Genomic DNA, 18,176 nt, shown 5'->3' with positions numbered 1-18,176 from the left:
CGCCGCTGCTGCCGGTGAGTTGCGGGGCGAGGGGACCGCGGGCCCTTTCCCCGGGGGAAACTGAGGCATTTGCATGGAAGCAAAGGGACTTGCCCAAGGCGACTCGTGGGGCTAGTGGCAGAGCCGGGCAGCGGCCTGCCCCGTGCTCCCTCTTCCCACGAAGTCCGAGGACGAGCCCTTTGCCGCTGGTCAAAGCACCGTGCCCCAGTGCAGGCCAAGTCTCTCCAGCTGGACATCAAGGGGAGGCCTTGCTGGGCTCACTTGACCCCCAGTTGTCTTTCCTGCTTGGTGCGGGGGGCCGGGCCGATGATCCTGCCAAGTCCCTTGCGGCCTTGCCAGGTACGAGGCCACCGGCTCCTTCCCCAAGCAGGGACGGGCATGACCGCTGCGTTTGTCCTGGGGACGCTCCCCTCGCTGCGGCGTCGCTCGTGGGAGCAGAGTGGCGTTGGGATGCCCGAGGGCGAAGGGCGCCCGTGCATTTTGACCCTACTGATTGGGGAGCCAGGAGTCCTCATCACGGTGGCAGGGACTGCGTCAGCTTCCCCCCTTGTCCCTTCCCCGCTCGGCATGTGAGGAGGGCTACTTTGGAGATTAAATCCAGCTGCCCACCGACGCCTTCCTGGTTGAACTGACAGTCAGGACTTCGCGGAGATGATATCTTTTAGTGGACCCACGAGACTTTTGCAAAAAAAAAAAAAATTCTGTAATTGCAAGCTTTTGGGCACAAATGGGCATCTTTCATTGGAGAAAAGGTTGTAACAGTTATCCTGGCTAGAAATGAAAGGTCTTATTTTGGAGGATTTCACAGAGGAGTCAGTAGGTGGAAAACTCCTCTGGGCAGGCAGTTCCTGGGTGGTATGGAGCCTCTCACCTCCTGTCATGATGCAAATTATCTTGAAACAAAGGCAGGGGCAGGCTCTCAAATTTCAGGTGGTCACAGCTGCTTCCTGCTTGGGAAAAAATTGGCTATAGTCTGGTATCTTCCATGTGAGGCACTTTTTGTCCTAGCCAGTCACGAGCGGTCCACTTGTGAGGGAGAATGCCTGTGTCCGTATGCGTACACACGCACTTGCACATGCGTATCAGTCATATTGGCACAACCAGCAGCAGTTCTGGTTGCATTACTGTGATATCCTGTGTCAGGTATCCAGGCTGGTTACCTGACATAGGAAGAAAAAGCATTCAGGACTCGTGGTGGAGGTGCTCTCTTTTGTTAGACCAGCTAGATTTTTTTCCCAAAAAATTCTGTAATTGCAAGCTTTCAGGTACAAACACCCTTCTGATGCCTGATGAAGGGTGTGCGTGCCCGAAAGCTTGCAATTCAAGAAGGTTTTTTTTTGCAAAAATCTAGTTGGTCTAATAAAAGATATCACCTCTACCATGTGATATGCTGTCACACGTTACAATCTGGAACAGAATCAGTGTGAGGTTTTTCACACAGTTGTGGAGCTTTCCCCTCCCTCCCCTCTTCCATTTCTTCAGAGTCAACTTCTAATGTGTAAAACTCCTTATTTAAACAAACTTGGTGAACATGGCCGTGGCTGTGGCCACGGGTTTGCCCTCAGCCTTTTAAAGAGGCACAGGCGGGCTGACTGAACGACCAGTAAAAGAGTGCCTCAGGGCCCTGTTTACCTCTCTTGAACTGGAGAGAGCTGGGACCTCAGGGAGCAGGTTGTGCGGGGTTGTTAAGCGAGCACACTGCTGCATTTTATTTGACATGTTTCTAGCCCCTTTTGGGTGGGGATAGTGGGAGGAGAAATGCTGAATGTGCTGCAACAGGTCTTCCAGTAGGGAGTATCTCATGTCCTTAATTAAAACCCGGCTGCAAAAAATATGGGGAGGGCTTGATCCAGCTCTCAGCAAAGCCAGCGGCACCTAAGCCAGGCCCAGAATGGGGTCTCCAGGGCAGCCGCAGACTCTTGCATCTCCCCTGGGACTAGCGTTGGAAAGCCTGAACTCTATTTTAAAAACCATCTGTCTGTTTGAAAGATGCTTGCAGCTGTTTTTAACCTTGTACATCTGGAAATGGGACCAGGGGAGTGGGAATGCTGGTGCTTGGGTTTTAGTCTCTGCTCTGCCACACACTTGCTATGTAGCCATAGGCAAGTCACTTAGCTTCTGGTGCCTCAACTTCCATCTGTGTTCAGTGGGGATAAAAGTCCTCCCTTGCCATCTGGGAGGCATTTTGGTTATAGGTGATTAATCTCTTTGAGATCTTGGAACAGAGAAGGGCAATAGAGAAAGGGATTTTTTTTTGTGTGTGCGTATGAAACTGTGGGTGAGGCTGGCAGGTGAACAGGCAATAGGAGTTGAAAGCTGTGAAAACGGCTTATTTGGAGCTCCACGTAGTTGGAAGGGAAGGAGCAGCCTGAGATGACTGGTATCTGTTGCAAATGCAGATGCAAATATGTGCTCTGACCTGAACTCTCTGCTCCACTTTCTGAGCAACCTGCCCAAGGCCCTTTCCTGCGTCCAGGATGGCAACTCCCTGTTGGATCATGTGAGCAGGATATTGTCTTTAACCCGTGCTGCTGGAAATGTGGATTTAATTTGCCTTCTCCAAAAGGGGGTTACGCATGGAAATAACCAAAATACATGTTATAAAAAGGGCTTGGGATGAAGCCCGCTGCAGCCTATGGGAAGGCGCGCGTTGATTTTTATTGGGCTTTAGAAAAGCTCTGATCTTGCAAACATGCCCAGGGTTTGTCTGTATTACAAGGCTGTTTGCACCAGAGCTGTGCGGGCATGGCTGTGCGGGCAACACAGCAAGTTAGCTGAGATGCAGCAGATGGTGGCAGAAGGGATCGTCTGCTGATGTATCTGCGCCGCCTCCCTGATTGGCATCTGCCGTGTCAGTAAAAGCCTGAGCCACAATCGCACCAGGCAGTTTTGCCAGCATGGCTGCACTCAGTCGTTTCGTGGCCCTAGCAGGCGTAGCTGCGGTGGCAGTTCTCTGTAGTGCAGAGCCGCCCAGAGTCCCCCTGCGTGCGCCTGTAGCAGGGATCGCAGAGCGCAGGAGGAGGGCAAGGAGCCACGTACTGATACGTTCGATGCCAAGAGCACCAAGAGCAACATTTCATTGTCCAGTCCTGGCTTGTCTGACAAGTCCAAGGCTTCAAGACTAAAGCTGTTGTTTCATGGGATCAAAAGCCTCTTCCTCTAACCCCACGGGGCCCATGCACCTGCCTGGAGTGCCATTCCCTTTCCCCTGCCTGACCTGCTGCTCTGCTTTCTGCTCCTTACCCTTTCTGCCGCTGTGCTGTTCTCTCCCTGGGCTGCTGCATGCCACCTGCAGAGGCTACCCCCCATCACTTGTGGCGTGTGCGTCGCATGCTGGCCACCCCTGCTCCCGCCTCTGTGTTGAAAGGGAATCTGCATGAGCCAAGTCATCTTCCCTTGCGATACCGAATGCTGGTCTCTGAGCGAGAGCAGGCATCAGTATGGGGAGCAGTGTTGGACTGACTTGCCACAGCAGTCCCCAGACCTTGCGTTCCTGTTTGTGAGCCCTGCTTTGGCACCTTGCCTCAGGTGTGCTCGCATTTTCAGGTTGGGCAGGAGTCATCGTGAATGGCTGCTGGATCATTGGCAAAGATTTTGCACTGCCCTGATATGACTGGCTTTCTGCTAAGTCCAGTGTTTGCCATTCCTCTGTCACATCTGAAATTGCTGCCGTGGCTGTCTCTGCCTCTAATTGCTCTTGGTTGGCCTTGAGCTTTAAATGGGCAACCTTGTGGGATTAGGAGACGAAGGAATCAAGAGTCTCTCCCCCACCTAAGAGAGTGGTGGACCCTGCCATAACTTTTAAAGAGAGACTTGATTATTCTGAGGCATGAAGTCCATCTCCGTTGCTTGCACACACAGCGATGCTGCTAAGATCCTTGTAGAGGGGGCTGGATTCTCCGCTGCCTTTACTTCATGATCACTTCCACCTGTGGGAGGTGAGTGTTAACTGCTGATCAGCAGCCATTAACATCTGCTGTGCACAGGCAGGGATCCTCAGGAAGGTGTAAGGCTGTGGGGATGGGGCCTGGGATGTCTGTGGGCTCACCTTGTTAGCATATGCCCCATACACCTGTCTGGATGCCTTCCATAAAAGTAACTTCTGTTGTGAGGAGCAGCCCTTGAGATGGAAACACCTGCTCCCGATGTCCCCACCTGGACCTGTCCTTTGCAAAAAGTCAAAGGAGCTGGTGCAGGGCAGCTTGTGGTAAATGCAGCAGAACATCTAGCCCTGAATTAATCGTGCCCAGCATGGTACCCGACTGGTCAGACATGGTTTCACAACCTCAGAATAATTATATTGTTTACCTAGTTGTTTTTCTCCAGCTGTAGCTGGCTTTTTCTTGAGAGACCGAGTGAATCAAGATTGCTACATCTCTCTAGTTTATACAGTCCAACCCAGCTTTTGTTACCTGGATCCTGCACTTCACTAGCTGCTGCTTTAGGGGAGTTCTTCTAGCCTAAAATCCTAAGGTAAGGCTCATCTTTCCCCAAGTGGGCTTGCACTTTACATCTGATAAAAGATAGAAAAGATCAGATGCTTGCAAAAATGTTCCTGCTGCTTTAACTGTTGGCAAAGTCAGCAGCATGGTAACTTCTATTGGAATAAGCTCTCCATTAAGTTTTAGGCCAAGCTTTTGGGGTCAGGAAAAATCCAAGTGCTGGCTACCCTGGGAGGACCAAATCCAAAGCAGATGGACTTTAACCAGGGTCCCTAGTCAGGCACAACAGCAAGGTCAAGGTCTGCCTGTGCACGGGAATCATCGCTTCACCTGCGGGCTGGCAAAAAATTTCCTTTCACAACTGTCTGCGGTGAAAAACTGAGAGTGTGATAAAACCAGACACTTGTGTGCTACGTTTCAATCAAGGCTCCTCTTCCTCTTCCTCTTCAAAATGAAAACTCAAAACCCCTACTAGTTTTCTCGTTTGGACAAAAGTTGATAGTTTTCATATTCCCCTCTCCTTCTCCAGTTGTTGTAGCAATTCACTCGAGGACTTTTTCCTTCATTTTTTCACTCTCCCTCCCACCCCCAGATCTGAGCTACGTAGTTGATTAAGCTAAAAAAACCAGGAAAAGGCAGCTTTGTTTCAAGACGGCGACTACACGAGCAGCGCGGTAGGTCGGGGCGGGTCCATCACCCAGTTTAGCTGGTCGAACTTGGTGCAAAGTCTGGGTACGTCCTCGCTCCGAGCTGCTTTGTAGCATCATCACCCCTTCTTTCTGGTGGCCAAATAACACCAATCTCTCCAAGTGGAAGAAGGCTTTTGCTGGTGCCTGGCAGCTGGCAGAAGGCATGCATGGACACGTGTGCCTGCGGCCGTTCCTTCAGCAGCTGCGGCTTTCTAGCCTGTGCATCATATCCCGCCAGCCCAGCTGATGAAGCGGACAGTGCGGGTCTGGAAGAAGCTGTGCATGCTGATGGCTTCTCGGTAGTAGCTGCTGTCTGTCGGTCTGCCTGTAAGACAGAAGTCCCCTAGTAGAGGCCAGGCTTGTTTTCTGCTGGAAAGCAGCTTAGAGGAGCGGCCAGGATGGTGCTGCACAGCTGTTATTTAACTAGCCTTCAGCGTCCAAGTGACTTCTGGCCATCCAGGCTCCTTCTCAGAGCCATGTTTATGGTGACCCCAGGGAGGACATGACCATGTACATCTCTCAGCGATGGGGTTGCAGTTGCAGAGCTGCTGGCAGGTAGTTGGCAGCGTGGAGAGCTGCCATGTCTGCTGGAGGTGGGGGTTGTCTTTCCGTTTGAACTGCTCTTCCGTGGCTGTCTGTAGTGAGCAAATGAAATCTGGGATTGGCCAGCCAGCTCAAACGTGAGTATCGAGGTCTCCTGTCCAAGTGCTGTGGAGCTAACGTGGTGTTCCCCTGCCCTCTCGCTGGAAAGACTGAGAGAGCGCGGGGGTGGGAAGCATCCAGAGGAACCACGGGGACCGGAGTAAGCAGCTTCTTTTGCTTGAGCCAAATGCTAATGGAATTTAGATGGACTCCTTGGGTTTATCTTGAAAGTCAAATCTGCATCTGAAAGAAGACTTCAGTCTGCAGGAAACTCTCTTCCATGTGCTGGCATGTTGGATGACTGCGTGCGAGCTGAATGTTGCATCCTTTCCAGGGATGGTCTTTAAAGGGAGCCAGCGCTGTTACAGCTCTATCCGCAGCGGGTAACTGGTTGGTTAATGCGAATATGCTTAATGAACACTTGGGACAGTCTTTCTTTTTCTCCCCGGTTATAAACCAGGACAATCTGAAAAGCTTGGCCCCAGGTATGTCAGCTTTGGCTGTTGTTGCAAGCTACAGATCTGCCAGCTAAGAAGAGGTGGTGGTTATTTAAGCTACAGGTTGGTGCTTTCAGGTAAACCTCCTTGCATCACTGTTGATTCAGGAGGTTTTGAGTCAGGCCTTATGTTTGTGCCAGGAGAAAAGCCCTTTTGCAGGCACAAAAAGAAAGTGTTTAGCTATTCAAAGGGTTTCTGGTAAAGCAGAGCTGGCTTCTCTTGGGTGCCTTCTTGAGTCCTCTGCTCTCCCTCTCCAAGGGAAAGAGGGAAAGCACTGGCTCCTTGATGGTCTGCCCAGTTGTGGGGACCCCTTCTGCGGTGGAAACTCTTCTGGAGCCCCAGGAAGGCTGCTGCTGGGGAGAATGGCCCCCAGGCCTGCCTGGAGGGAGGCAGGGGGTGGCTAGCAAATCTCTTCCCGAGGCTTTGGGAGGGTTGCCGGTGCAGGAGGATCTCCTTCTCGTCTCCCTCCTCCTCTCGTGCTGGAGCAGTACACAGAGCAGGGGCTCTTCTCCCAGGGGAGGAACGGTGGGAGGGGTGTTCCTGCAGCAAGTGGGTCCCAAAGGGGGGACGGAGGGAAGGGATGACTCCCCCATAGGTTTCCTGGGGGCCCGGTGGCACCCTGCTGCACTGCTCTACACAATAGTCTGCCTGCAGAAGTGCACTCAGGTGTCCTCATTACACACCTTCTGGTTTCGGGGGTTTCAGTGGGCCTCGGAGCTGTGCAGTGGCCTGGGTTTGAGGTCCTCAAAGCACGTAACAGCGCACAGTGATTTCTGTCGATGCTACCGTGTAACGGCCATGCTGTAAGCATGCCTCATTTCTCAGTCATCTGCCCAAGTTACTCGTTCCAGATAGAGCAGCGTTTTGACCTGGGCTCGATTCATTTCGTTCCAGGTGCAGCTTGCACGGCTGAGGCTTGGGTCAGGAGCAGGATCCACTGTTTTGGTGCGGTCAGATCTCCGGTTAGCTTCAGTTCGTTTTAACTGCGCTTCTTGTAACAGATTTTGTGTGTGGAGAAAGGGACCTTGACAACACCTTTTTTTTTTCTTTTTTTTTTTCCAGATATGGAAAGTGCTTCGTTTGCATGTGTGCATGCTTAGAGAATACGTGCTTAATTTGCATATGTGGCTAACCTGTCCTCATGCCCCGTTTGGGTCTCTGTGCGTGGAAATGACTGGTTTTAGTCTTAATCCTACACTGTTGATGATTATGGCGCACACAGAAGCGCACGCAGTTCGTTGCTGCTATCATGGATCTAGCTGGTCAGCAAGGGGAAAGAATTTCACTGTAAAATTACTTGATTTAAACCTGAGATAAGTCAGAGCCACTGAAACATCTTTATCCCTTTGTACTGAAGCAACCTGAAATCCCCCCACACCTGTCACATCTGGTAGCAAGCAAAGGCTTGTCCTTGCTCCAGTATTGTTGTTAAGCCGAGTATGCTCCAGAATTAGCTGGAAGAAAGCATGCCTGCAGGGCACGGCAAAAACATAAGTTTACCTTCCTGGCATGTGCTGGGGCTTGAAGTTACAGAGGGACACAATAACTTCCCTGGTGAAGTAATGTGGTTTGTGTGTGTGCATGCACACCTCTTATTTAAATGTGCTTTGGAGTTGATAATCTGGCAACAGCAGGTATGGTGGAGCTTTTGTCGGGATTTGTTAAGTGATGTTTGTGATGCACTTTGCCTTTGCACTGAAGAAATGCAAAACACAATTAGGAACGAGTTGTTCTGACTCTAATCTCCTAATAACTCTCCTCTGGCCTCTGTCTCTAGAGACACAAAATGCCTTTGCAAATGTTAGCTCAGCCTCACAGCAGCAGGGCTGGTACAACTTTTTTTCTGTTAAAACTTCTTTTTAAAATAGGAAGTTGGGTTTTCCCCTGGGGAGGGTGGGGGTGGAGAAGGAACAAGGTCTGATTTCCTTGGAAATTTGGGGCATTTAATTGCAAAGCTAGAAATGTTCATCTGGTTTGGGATTTTAAACCTGTTTTTCAAGCAGCTGTTCTCTAATATTGTGGGGAGAAAGGTCAGGATCGAAGAGGAATATCAACCCTTGAAACGCAGGCTCCTCTTCTAGAGTAGGACCCATGTTTAATGGTGGCCATCATGCCGTCTAGGAAAAGGAAGAAATGGTGCGGTCTCTGAATGAATCCCCCAGGGGTATTTGCTAGCTAGAATGGACCCTGTGACTTGGATTTCAGCAAGCACACTGGGATTAATCACCCTGTTGTTGTCAAAGGTATGACCAAAGAGGACCTTAAGTTCTCCAGAACTGGGTTTTATATCTTTCGGTGCTTTCCCCTGGGGTACTCGCTCAATCCTGATTCAGAATTAAAAGAACGCCTGCTACCAAATGAACAGGACTGAGCTGTCTTTCGGAGGTCTCCTGCCTAAATCATGACCTGGTTCAATCAGGCTTCGTTCAAAGGCTGTGATCTTTAGTGAAAACACACCAGGAGAAAGACCTAATAGATATCTTTATTCAGTGACGCAGGGTCATGGGGATAGCGGTAGGTCTGGACATGCTCTTCTACGGGAACAATCATGCCGCAATGTGAACTAGCGCTGGGTGGCAGTGCAGAGGTGATGCTACTCCTTGGCCCTGTGAGGATGTCAGCGCCCATGTGCTAGATTGGCAGGGAGACGGTGTAGTAGGGCGCTCTGTATTTCCATATCAGCTTTTTTATGGATTCCCAACCCTAAACATTTACTAATAAAAGTCGATCAGCTTTCCAGGCTGGCGGGAAAGAACCAGGATCCAAAACTGCAGGAGATGGTTTCTTCAAAGAGCCAGAAAATATAATTTGGCATAAGGATGGGCCCAGGCCAGACCAGACTTTAAACCCCTTGTGCTTCATTGAGTTTCTGATGCAGGCACGAACTTCAGTTTGGGCCGTTTCTAGCTGAATCGGCTCTTGCAGGGTGTGGGGAAACCTTGGGCTTCGGTGCCTTCTCTACCAGTCGTCCTGAAACTCTTCATTTACAAAAGTTGAAGCTTGACTTACAGAGACTGATACTCAGTTTCCACCAACGAGCCAGGATCTATTTGGTCTCGTCTTTCTCTGACAATAACCAGTGCCAGATACTTCATAGGAAGGTGAAAGAAACCTGAAATGAGCAACTCTGAATGACCTGTTGCCCGAACCATAGTGTGGGAAGGGGCATTGAGAGGCATCTCATCCAGGGGTTGGCAACTGTTCACTAACAGTGGATTGAATGAACACAGCTTGGTCCTAAAGCATGCCATAGCATAGCTGCCAGCATGCCATGCTCTGCCAGGCTTTTCATTCTACTGCCAGCCCTAAACCTCGGAGGTGGCTCCGGTGCTCCGCCAGCTGCCACGGTGGGCCGGGAGGGGTTATATGCATCCCAAAACGGTGGATATCCACTTAAATGTCAAGTCCTTATTTGACTCTGGATGAATTCTTAGCTAGTCCAAATCCTGGCAGTTTTACAGCTGCTTTTCTACAGGCTGATAGTGTTTCATAATAAAAACAGTGTTTCCTCCTTTAAAAAAAAAATGTCATTCTCAGTTCTTCTGATTAAGCAGGAACCCATATCACAAGAGCTGCTACTACTGTAGTGATCACCAACCAGTAGCATGGCTGATTTTGAAGACGGTGCCTAGAGCGTCCTCTCACTTAAAGTCCAGCCCTGCTACAGTAATGATTTCCCTCTGTCTACCCATTGATAATCAATGTGTCTGACAGATCCCAGATACATATGGAGATGATGACTGATAAGCAGGGATCCAGGTTTTCCATTTCCTATGGAAAAACAGATTTTCCCCTTTGAAGTTGGAAACCATGGGTTTCCTATTTTGCAAACAGCTCTCCACAGGCTGGCAGAGTTCCTGCCTGCAATGAGTTTCTTGCAAAACTGGTGTGAAACCATACGTCGTGTCCAGGGTGGCCTTTCATCCGGTTTGATAGAGGACAGCCCAGTTTTCTGGTCCTCTGTCCTCTATTGATATGAAACCAGATACCTTTTTATGTCCTATTTTTCACAACTCGGCACCCTCCCCCTGCCTCTGACACCACCGTGGCCGCCTGCGGGAGCTCGCCATGCTCCTCTAGCCTCGGGAGGCACGTGATGTTCATGGTGGTGGAGACGGTGCACTAAACGCAACTGTCCTCTATTCTGGAGGTACCTCGATGGCCATCTCAACCGTGTCTGGAGAGGGTAGGGCTGGGGCCTGAGAATCTGAGCCCACCTAACTCAGCTTGCCTCCTGCAGCCTTTGGGGTAAGTAGGGGCTGGTGAGGCTAGGGGGCTGGAGTCTGGGGGCAACTGGGAGCCCCCTCTGGCAGGGCTGGGGGGGTGGGGCCTGCACAGCCCCTGGACCTGATTTTGTGGGTTTCAGGGCCCGTTGATTAGCCCTACAGGCAAGATGCAGCTCTGTGAAAAGGATTAGTTAGCTGTTGCCTGGATCAGTGGGCCCGTGGACCTCGAGGAGCCCAAGAACTGCACTCCAGGGTCCTTCCCGGCACCCCTCGAACAGTGTTGCTCGGGGACGCCTGATCTTGCTAAACTTTGTGGAAAGAGAAGCTTGCAGCGTGTCAGGCATCAGAGAGACTGCCGATAAGTTGCCAACATGAATTGCTTTTGTCTGTCATCGTTTGTCTTGTTATTATGCATAGTTGTGGGTTTTTTTAAGTCAATAAATCTTTCTTACCTTTCTACCCCCAACCACACTCTCAATCTAAACCCTCCACAGGCAGCTGGGATGGACTCATGTCACTCTAGTCATTTGTTGCTAAAGTGAAAGTCTCGGATTCCCACTGTTGTGGGTTGAAAGCTAACCAACGGCAAAGCCAGCTGATACGGGACACATCCTTTATCCGTGTCTCATCCTCATGGGTTTTGCATGTCATTCTGGGCTCTTATACCATTCAGCCTGTATGTGGCCCCAGCTGCCATGCTAAGGAAGGACAGCGTTTACATGAGGAGCTAAATTTTCCCTTTTTGTTTGTTTTATCTTGAGCATGGGCAAGCGTCCAGGTTGTGACAGGCAATTAAAGGCTTTGACTCTTGGCTTGGTCTCTTGGCTTGAGCTGTTGCATTTGAAGTTGGGATCTGCATTCTTGCACGATGAAAGAAACTTTGTTCAGAATGGTGATGCGTTCTTGCTGTGTGCTCCCAATCCAGATTCGACCCCTGCCTGCAGGGGACCAGCAAAGAGCTGAAGATAGAGACATTTTGTTGAACCTGGCAGTGCTGTCTGTGACCAGGCTCTTTACACTCTCCATCTGCTTGTAATACAGGGCTGTGGGTCAGCCCAGGCATCATGCTAGGGAACTCTGCCTACCACCGCCCACACCCTGATTAGCAGCAATTAACTCCAGCATGTGCTTGACAGCTGTGTCGTGGTTATGGAAACTGGAAATCCAGATGAAGGCCCAGATACTACTGCAGAGCCCCATTTATCTTGACTTGCTTAGGTTCCTCCAAATAAACTGGCTCTTGTTGGCAGAGGCATCTACAGCACATCTGGGATGGGAAAACCGACGTCATCACAACCATGGGATGTCATTTTCCCTCATCATCAGTTTGGCTTATAATATCGATCAGGCCTTTGTAGAGCTTTTGTGAAAGACGACATGTAATTTAAATGAAGACAGGACAAAGCATCCTCTGGCCACTAGAAGGTTTTTTCCTTTGACACGCCAGACAACAAAATTCCTTCTCCCCTTGCTAACCACACGATTATTGTTGCTAAAGAGAAGAAAGATGATGTCTTGCCATATGCTTCGTTGTAGGGAATGGACTCTCAGCTGTGCTTCCTCTGTTCCTTCTTTTGTCCTCCCATCCTGCGCATTTTGTTAGCCAGCAAGGAATTGGTGTTGGAAACCACTTCGTAGGATATACCCATGTCTTACCGTGTACATGCAGGCCCTCCCGTCACTGCTCTTTGCTCAGACACGCTTAATCAGGACAGATCTAATTAACAGCCTCCTGCCTTCCAAGACCTTTTCTGTTTGCAGGTCTGCTTAGGCATGTTGGGTAACGAAGCTGTGCACAGGTCATGAGCATGGGGGATGAGAGAGGGAAGGGCCAGTGCTTGCCTCTAATAAAGTTGCTGTTTCTGGCAACTCTGGTCCATGAGAGGGAATTTTTTTTGGATTTGTACCTTCTGGCAGCGTGGATAACAAGCGGCTCCTTTTCGTTCCTCCAGCTTTCAGTTGGGTGTGCTCCAGTCTATCATTTAATCTGAGGTGGCATGGGATTCGTCATTCAAAATGGTCAAGGTTTATTACACCACTCAGTCAATAAGAGTATCCCTTTCACATGATACCTGTAAAACCTAGGAGTGCACACAACCTCCTAGGTCATCAAGCCCATTCCCTTGCTACTGAAGGAACCAAGTTTCATAATCTCTTTCATCAACATCCTAAGGTCTTGGCCCCGCTGCTCCTGATGGGACCTCTGGAATATCAACAATTAGAAACAATCTTCTAATTTGCAACCTAAATTTTAGTTGTTGCCTGTTTAACCCATTTGTTCATAAATAGTTAATTTCCTTGCCCAGGGTTGATCCCAAATATGTGTCTCAAGACTCAGTGATCATGCTTCTTTTCAGCCTTCCTTTCTCTAGGCTGAACAAGCCAAGTTTTTCTGGTCTTCTGTCATAAGATCCTCTCTAGTCCCCTAATTATCCTAGTAGCTCTTATGCACCTGCTGCCATTTGAATTCATCCTTCCTGAAATGGGTCGTCGTCGTCTTCTTGTGTTCTTATCAAACACTAGATGTTTTCCCAGAATCATGCCCCAAGATATGACTCTTTCCATTGCTGCAGCAAGGTCCTCCTTCATACAGGTCTCGCTGCAAAGTTGGCAAACAGGCATGTGCTCTGTAGCCAACACTTCACTGCACTCGCATACACCCGTGTCATTAGAAAAGCCTCATTTGATCATGCTTGTTTTTGATCTTCCATTTTGCACGGGCAGGTGATTCTGGCATTGCCATGGTGGCCAATGTAGATCCACCCTTCTTGAAGGTCCTCCTGGGGTTTCAGGTCCATTTCAGATTGCAATCAATACTCAATTGCATGTAATATTTCCTTCCATAACCTCAGTCACACCCTGTCAGCCATTGTGTTCAACACTGGTCACAGAACTCTTCTTCATTTTAAGCTGTTTAGTTACTTCTCTGTGACCACAGAGTGGATGCCTGGGGTCTTCCATCTGCTGTGATCTTTCTTTCTGGCTTGGTACCTTTCTTCTGATATCAGGTGGTGCAAAACCAGTGGCTGTCTTTTGGTGCTGGCTTTAGACATCTTGTTATTTCAGAGTAGCTGTAATTTAGAACTGGGTCTATTTTCCTGGCATGAATCGATCATTCCTGTAGCAGACAGCAGTGGAGTAACACAATAGCAGTGGTTCATAACGTAGCTGAGTTCACTCCCCGCTTTGAGAGACCAGCTTTTGAAGTATATTGTTGCAGGCACTGACTTTCTCTTTCATCTTCTCTGCATACGCTCTGAAGGTAAGTGTTCAGTCCAGGGTAACCCACAAGTGCACAGGGTTTGGGTGATTAGTCAGTGGGTTTCCATCCCAGATGATGTTTAATTTCTATTTGGTTTCTCTATGGCATAGGTGAAACGTTGTGACCTGCGTCTCGGTTGGGTTGGTGTGAAGCTGGTTCTTATTGTAGTAACCTGAGAGGTTGCTCCGTGTGCATGTCAGTCTGTTCTTGACAGTGGTGAAGTCCTTCTCTTGCGATGTAGATCATCAACATATATGAAGCTCCTCATCTTACTCTGTATGGGTTGGTCATTGGTATACGCGTTAAAAAAGTGTCGGTGCTAGCATGTTACCCTTTGGGAGAACTTTTTCATTGTCATCTTCAGCAGCTCCGTTACTTGCACGGTTCTACATAAAAACGTCTATTCTCCAAAAGAGATCAGAGGAGCTGCACTACGTGGTAGTTGGGTATCATGTTTGTAGGCTTTGGCAAGCAGGTTTCCGTGATTGACTGTGTCATATGCTGCTGATAGGTCTACAAATACAGCGCCTGTTATCATCCCTTTTTCTAATCCACCTTTATATGAGTCATTAGACTGGAACAGCTCATTCCAGATGGTCATACCAGTATCTCGAATAAGTTGTATGAACATAAGGCTTATCCCTCCTGTAACTTCCAACATCTAAGGATCTTAAAATGCTTCCACAATGTCTACAAATCTAGTTTGTTAGAAGAAGACCCACTGTATCCTATTCTGTATATGGGAAAATAGAGATGCTGATGTATCCAAGGACACATAGGAAGCTAATGAAGGATTTTCAAAGGCATTTAGGAACTGAATGGGGTTTCCAAAAGCACCTTTTACCTTTTGGCAATCTGACCTTGTAATATTATAACTGGGAATTGAACCCAGGTATCCTGACTCCCTGACCTGTCTCCTGCATAGGACCAACCATCCCCTGTCTTTGATCTCTGCCATTAGTTTTTCTTCTGTCTGATGCCAAAAGTGTAAAACAAGCAGTCTTAGCGCAGCTGGAGTATGTGCTTGAGTGTTGTTGTTTTTTTAATCTGAGGTCCCAGCCCTTAGGAAATGCTCCCATAGCCTAATTTGCCTTTCCAGTGATGCCAGGGGAAGCACCAGGCTGCATCTGGCCAGCTTCGTTCTGTGCTTGCAAGTGCACTCAGCGTTTCTAGAGCCAGTGAAGATTTTAAATCAAAATTTGGCCTGTAGCAAGTCTGGGCACCAGCCAGCTACAGCGTGTGTTGGAAATGTCACCACTGCTGAGGGCCCAAATCTGTTTAGAGATTTGTAAATGCCCCCTCAATCCCAGAGGCAGCTGGAGCGAAGCTTGCAATGGAAAAACTGCCGTGTTTACCTCCCAGGGTTTGTGCAGCAGCCAGCCAGCCATCAGCTCCGTCTCTCTGCGTTCAGGATCCTAAAAGGCAATTTAAGCCGGCCCCAGTATCTACAGTGCCTCCACGTGCACTTTTTTCAGGGTAAAAGGCAAGCTGTGTTTCTTTAATGCTGTAGATGAAGTCTTGACCAACTCCATACACGTGTGCTCCCCAGCCCAAATTGCCGAAGACATTTGCTGCTGTTGTGGGTAGGAATAGTCAAACCAGGGCAGACAGATCAGCTCATAAATGCTCTACAGCTTAGCTGGCACCTCTTTATTTTTGGATGTCTGTCCCTGTAATTCAGATTGCTAGAACGTAGTGCCCAAAGACTCCAGTGTGCATGTGTTTTGGCTTTTTCTAACCTACGAAAACTGAACCAAAAAATGAGCCTTTCAAAATGTTTTTTATTTCCTTCTCTTCTCCTTGGTTCCTGTTTCCATTTCCACTCTGAAGGTGCCATGCAAATTTGGTGGGAGAGGAGAGAAAAGTTGGTTGCTTTTTTTTTTTTTTTTTTTTTTTAATTTTCTCACGAGGAAAGTGTTTCTGAAAGGTGCGCGTTCATCTGTTTTGGGTGAGTCCTTGGAAAACTGGAGTCCTGTCCAGCCAAAGCAGTTAAGAGGGGAAGAGGATGTTTGTTCATTTTAACCTTGTCTCTGGGTGACCCCGTTTAAACTTCAAGCGCTGCCTAGCATTTTGAAGAAAGGAAACTCTGCTAAAGACTCAACACCTTTGTTCTTTCGCTTAAGGTCTGAAAACTAACTCTCTCGGCCCACAGGTGACGTTCTTGATAACTGCAAGATGAGAAATGTTTTTTACCATAGTAAAAATTGCCCTTTAAAATGTGCTCCATTCAAAAGCTTGTCTAAGTCTATCCCAACCATGGAAGTGGTCCAATAAAAGATATCCCCAGCTGGGCCATCATGGCTACAACGTCCCTTCAGTATTACCTTTGTTATAAGGCTTTTCTAACCTGTATATAAATGCTATCACTACAGAACAGCAAGTCTCCCCCACCCCCAACTCTCTGCCCTCTCGACCTTGTAACGAGGCACAGAAGAGCAGCAAGTCATCTGTTTAAGCCTTTATTGCGTATTATTAATGATCATCTTTATTGTGGTCATGGCAAAGGACTCGCCAAAAACGAGGTAGTGCACAAACAGGGACGGAGACAGACGGTCGCTACCCGCAAGGGACCGCGGTCAAAATGGAGAGGGCGGATACGGGATGGAGGGAGGAGAGAACATGCACGGAGGCAAAGTAAACTGTGATGGGGCAGCAAGTGCCAAGTGAGTTCAAGATATTTTGGGGAGGATGGAGTCTACTTAGGAGGGGATAAGGAAACCAGAAAGGAAGGGATGGTAGAGGATGATGAGGCAGGCGTGGGGAGAAGACGTAGTGAAGAGCAGGAGGTGGGGTTGGAGAAAATAGCCAGTTCGCATTGGAGCCATGAGAAAATGCCTGCTTTGGCTGCTTGCTTCTCCCACTTGGATGCTTCCTCCCCGCAGTATTTTCCAGGAAGGGCGAGCCCCACGAGAGTCCGGGTTTCCTGATAGGAGGCAGGGGCGTCCCTTGCACGGTCCTGATTCTCCGCAGGGGATGCTTGGAGGAAGGGTCGCCCACTCTGGGCCCTATTTTGCTCCCAGATCAATACGAACGTCTTTGTTTGCTACTTCTGCAACTGCTTCTACTGGGGCCGGAGGATATTGCACACCATTGCGAGCAGGGTAATGATCGGGCCATTTTCTCTTTTCTCCCTCCGTCCATTTACATCTTGGTCATTTTTTTCCTTCTCTCTCTCCTGTGACTGTTCATTTGAAGGCTTTGTGGCTACAGATCCAACTAAATTGATGTTAGCCAGTTGTAAAGGACTTGAATAGATGTCCAAGTTCTAACTGGAGAAATGCGATTTAGGACTCACATTAATATTTCTTTTTTTTTTTTCCAGTTTTGTCACCATGAGCCTCTTACTGTCCCTTGAATTCGCCTGCATTTTCCTGTTCTACCAAGGTACATTTTAACATTGTCTTTTCACCCCAGTGGGACTCGGGGTCTGACTTCAGCAGGGGCATCAGGGTCAAAATTGGTTTCTCATTCCAAGGCTAAGTTAAAAAACAAAATTCACTGACGCCAATTTAAAGTTTCCACCCAAACAAATGAGATCGGATTACGGAAGAATGCGAAGTTGTGCTTTTGGAGATGCATGCCTATATATCTTTCCTATGTGATGTATGACTTGCGTTTCAGAAGAAGCAACAAAGATCTGTGAATGAGGCCAAACTATTTTCCAGCTATTCCTCTTCAGAGTTTGGCAGTAGATCCAACGTCCAGGGAAGAGGCAGTCGGTCGTGAATGGGCTCCACGTAGGAGCCAGGCCTTCTAAGTCTTATTACCTGGTGTAATGTTGAGCATTGCTAGTTCTCCCATTGGCTTGATTAGGATTTGAAATGACAGGTGCTACACCATGTATGAAGATGAGGTTTTAGGCAGAGATGTTTCTTGACTTTATTATTCAACCCTGTTCATGTGAAGGCCCCAGCGCTTGCTGGAACAAGCGTTTGGTGTGTTGGTTCTCCGGGGTATGAGCATATTCAGTGAAATCAGCTGTTATTTTAATATGAAGTCATACAGCCTGACCTAGCAGCTATTACCGTCAGTGGAAAGATTCCCTGGGATGAGGTCTTCAAGGAGGATGGCACATCAGCTGTCCCATGGAAAGGTGAGACTGGCATGGAAATGGCCTTGACCTTGATGGAAATGGCTTAAAAGAAAGGTCTCATCCTGGTGATAGTAAATTGAATCTCCCGGTCAGGTTTGGACTTGAGGAGCTAACTCCATGTACACATTATAGTTTCATAGTTGGTCGGGTTGGAAGGGACCTGAGCAGATCATCAAGTCTGACACCCTGCCACGGCAGGAAAAAGTACTGGGGTCAAGGTGTACATCCAGCCTCCTCTTAAAGCCCCCCAGGGTAGGAGCCTGCACCACTTCTCTTGGAAGTTGGTTCCAGATCCTAGCCGCCCTGACCGTGAAGTAGCGCCTCC

General features: G+C 48.6%; 1 protein-coding gene across 4 annotated transcripts in view; it reads left to right on the top strand.

Annotated features, from left to right (window-relative positions):
• VWA2 (von Willebrand factor A domain containing 2) overlaps positions 1-18,176 on the top strand; it is a 50,898-nt gene that overhangs the window by 794 nt on the left and 31,928 nt on the right. For 2 of the 4 annotated variants that reach the window (XM_019556179.1, XM_019556176.1), the window contains exon 2: positions 17,081-17,142. In XM_019556179.1, coding sequence (XP_019411724.1) covers positions 17,081-17,142 — 62 coding nt within the window. Of the gene's footprint in view, positions 1-6; positions 15-4,448; positions 4,474-17,080; positions 17,143-18,176 lie in introns of those variants that run through there. The other 2 variants (XM_019556177.1, XM_019556178.1) reach the window with 2 other exon arrangements.

Source organism: Crocodylus porosus, unplaced genomic scaffold, assembly GCF_001723895.1.
Source record: "Crocodylus porosus isolate Cpor-Errol unplaced genomic scaffold, CroPor_comp1, whole genome shotgun sequence".
Lineage (NCBI taxonomy): Eukaryota > Metazoa > Chordata > Crocodylia > Crocodylidae > Crocodylus > Crocodylus porosus.
The sequence above is the reverse complement of the archived record's forward strand: the minus strand, read 5'-3'. Positions and strand labels throughout refer to the sequence as shown.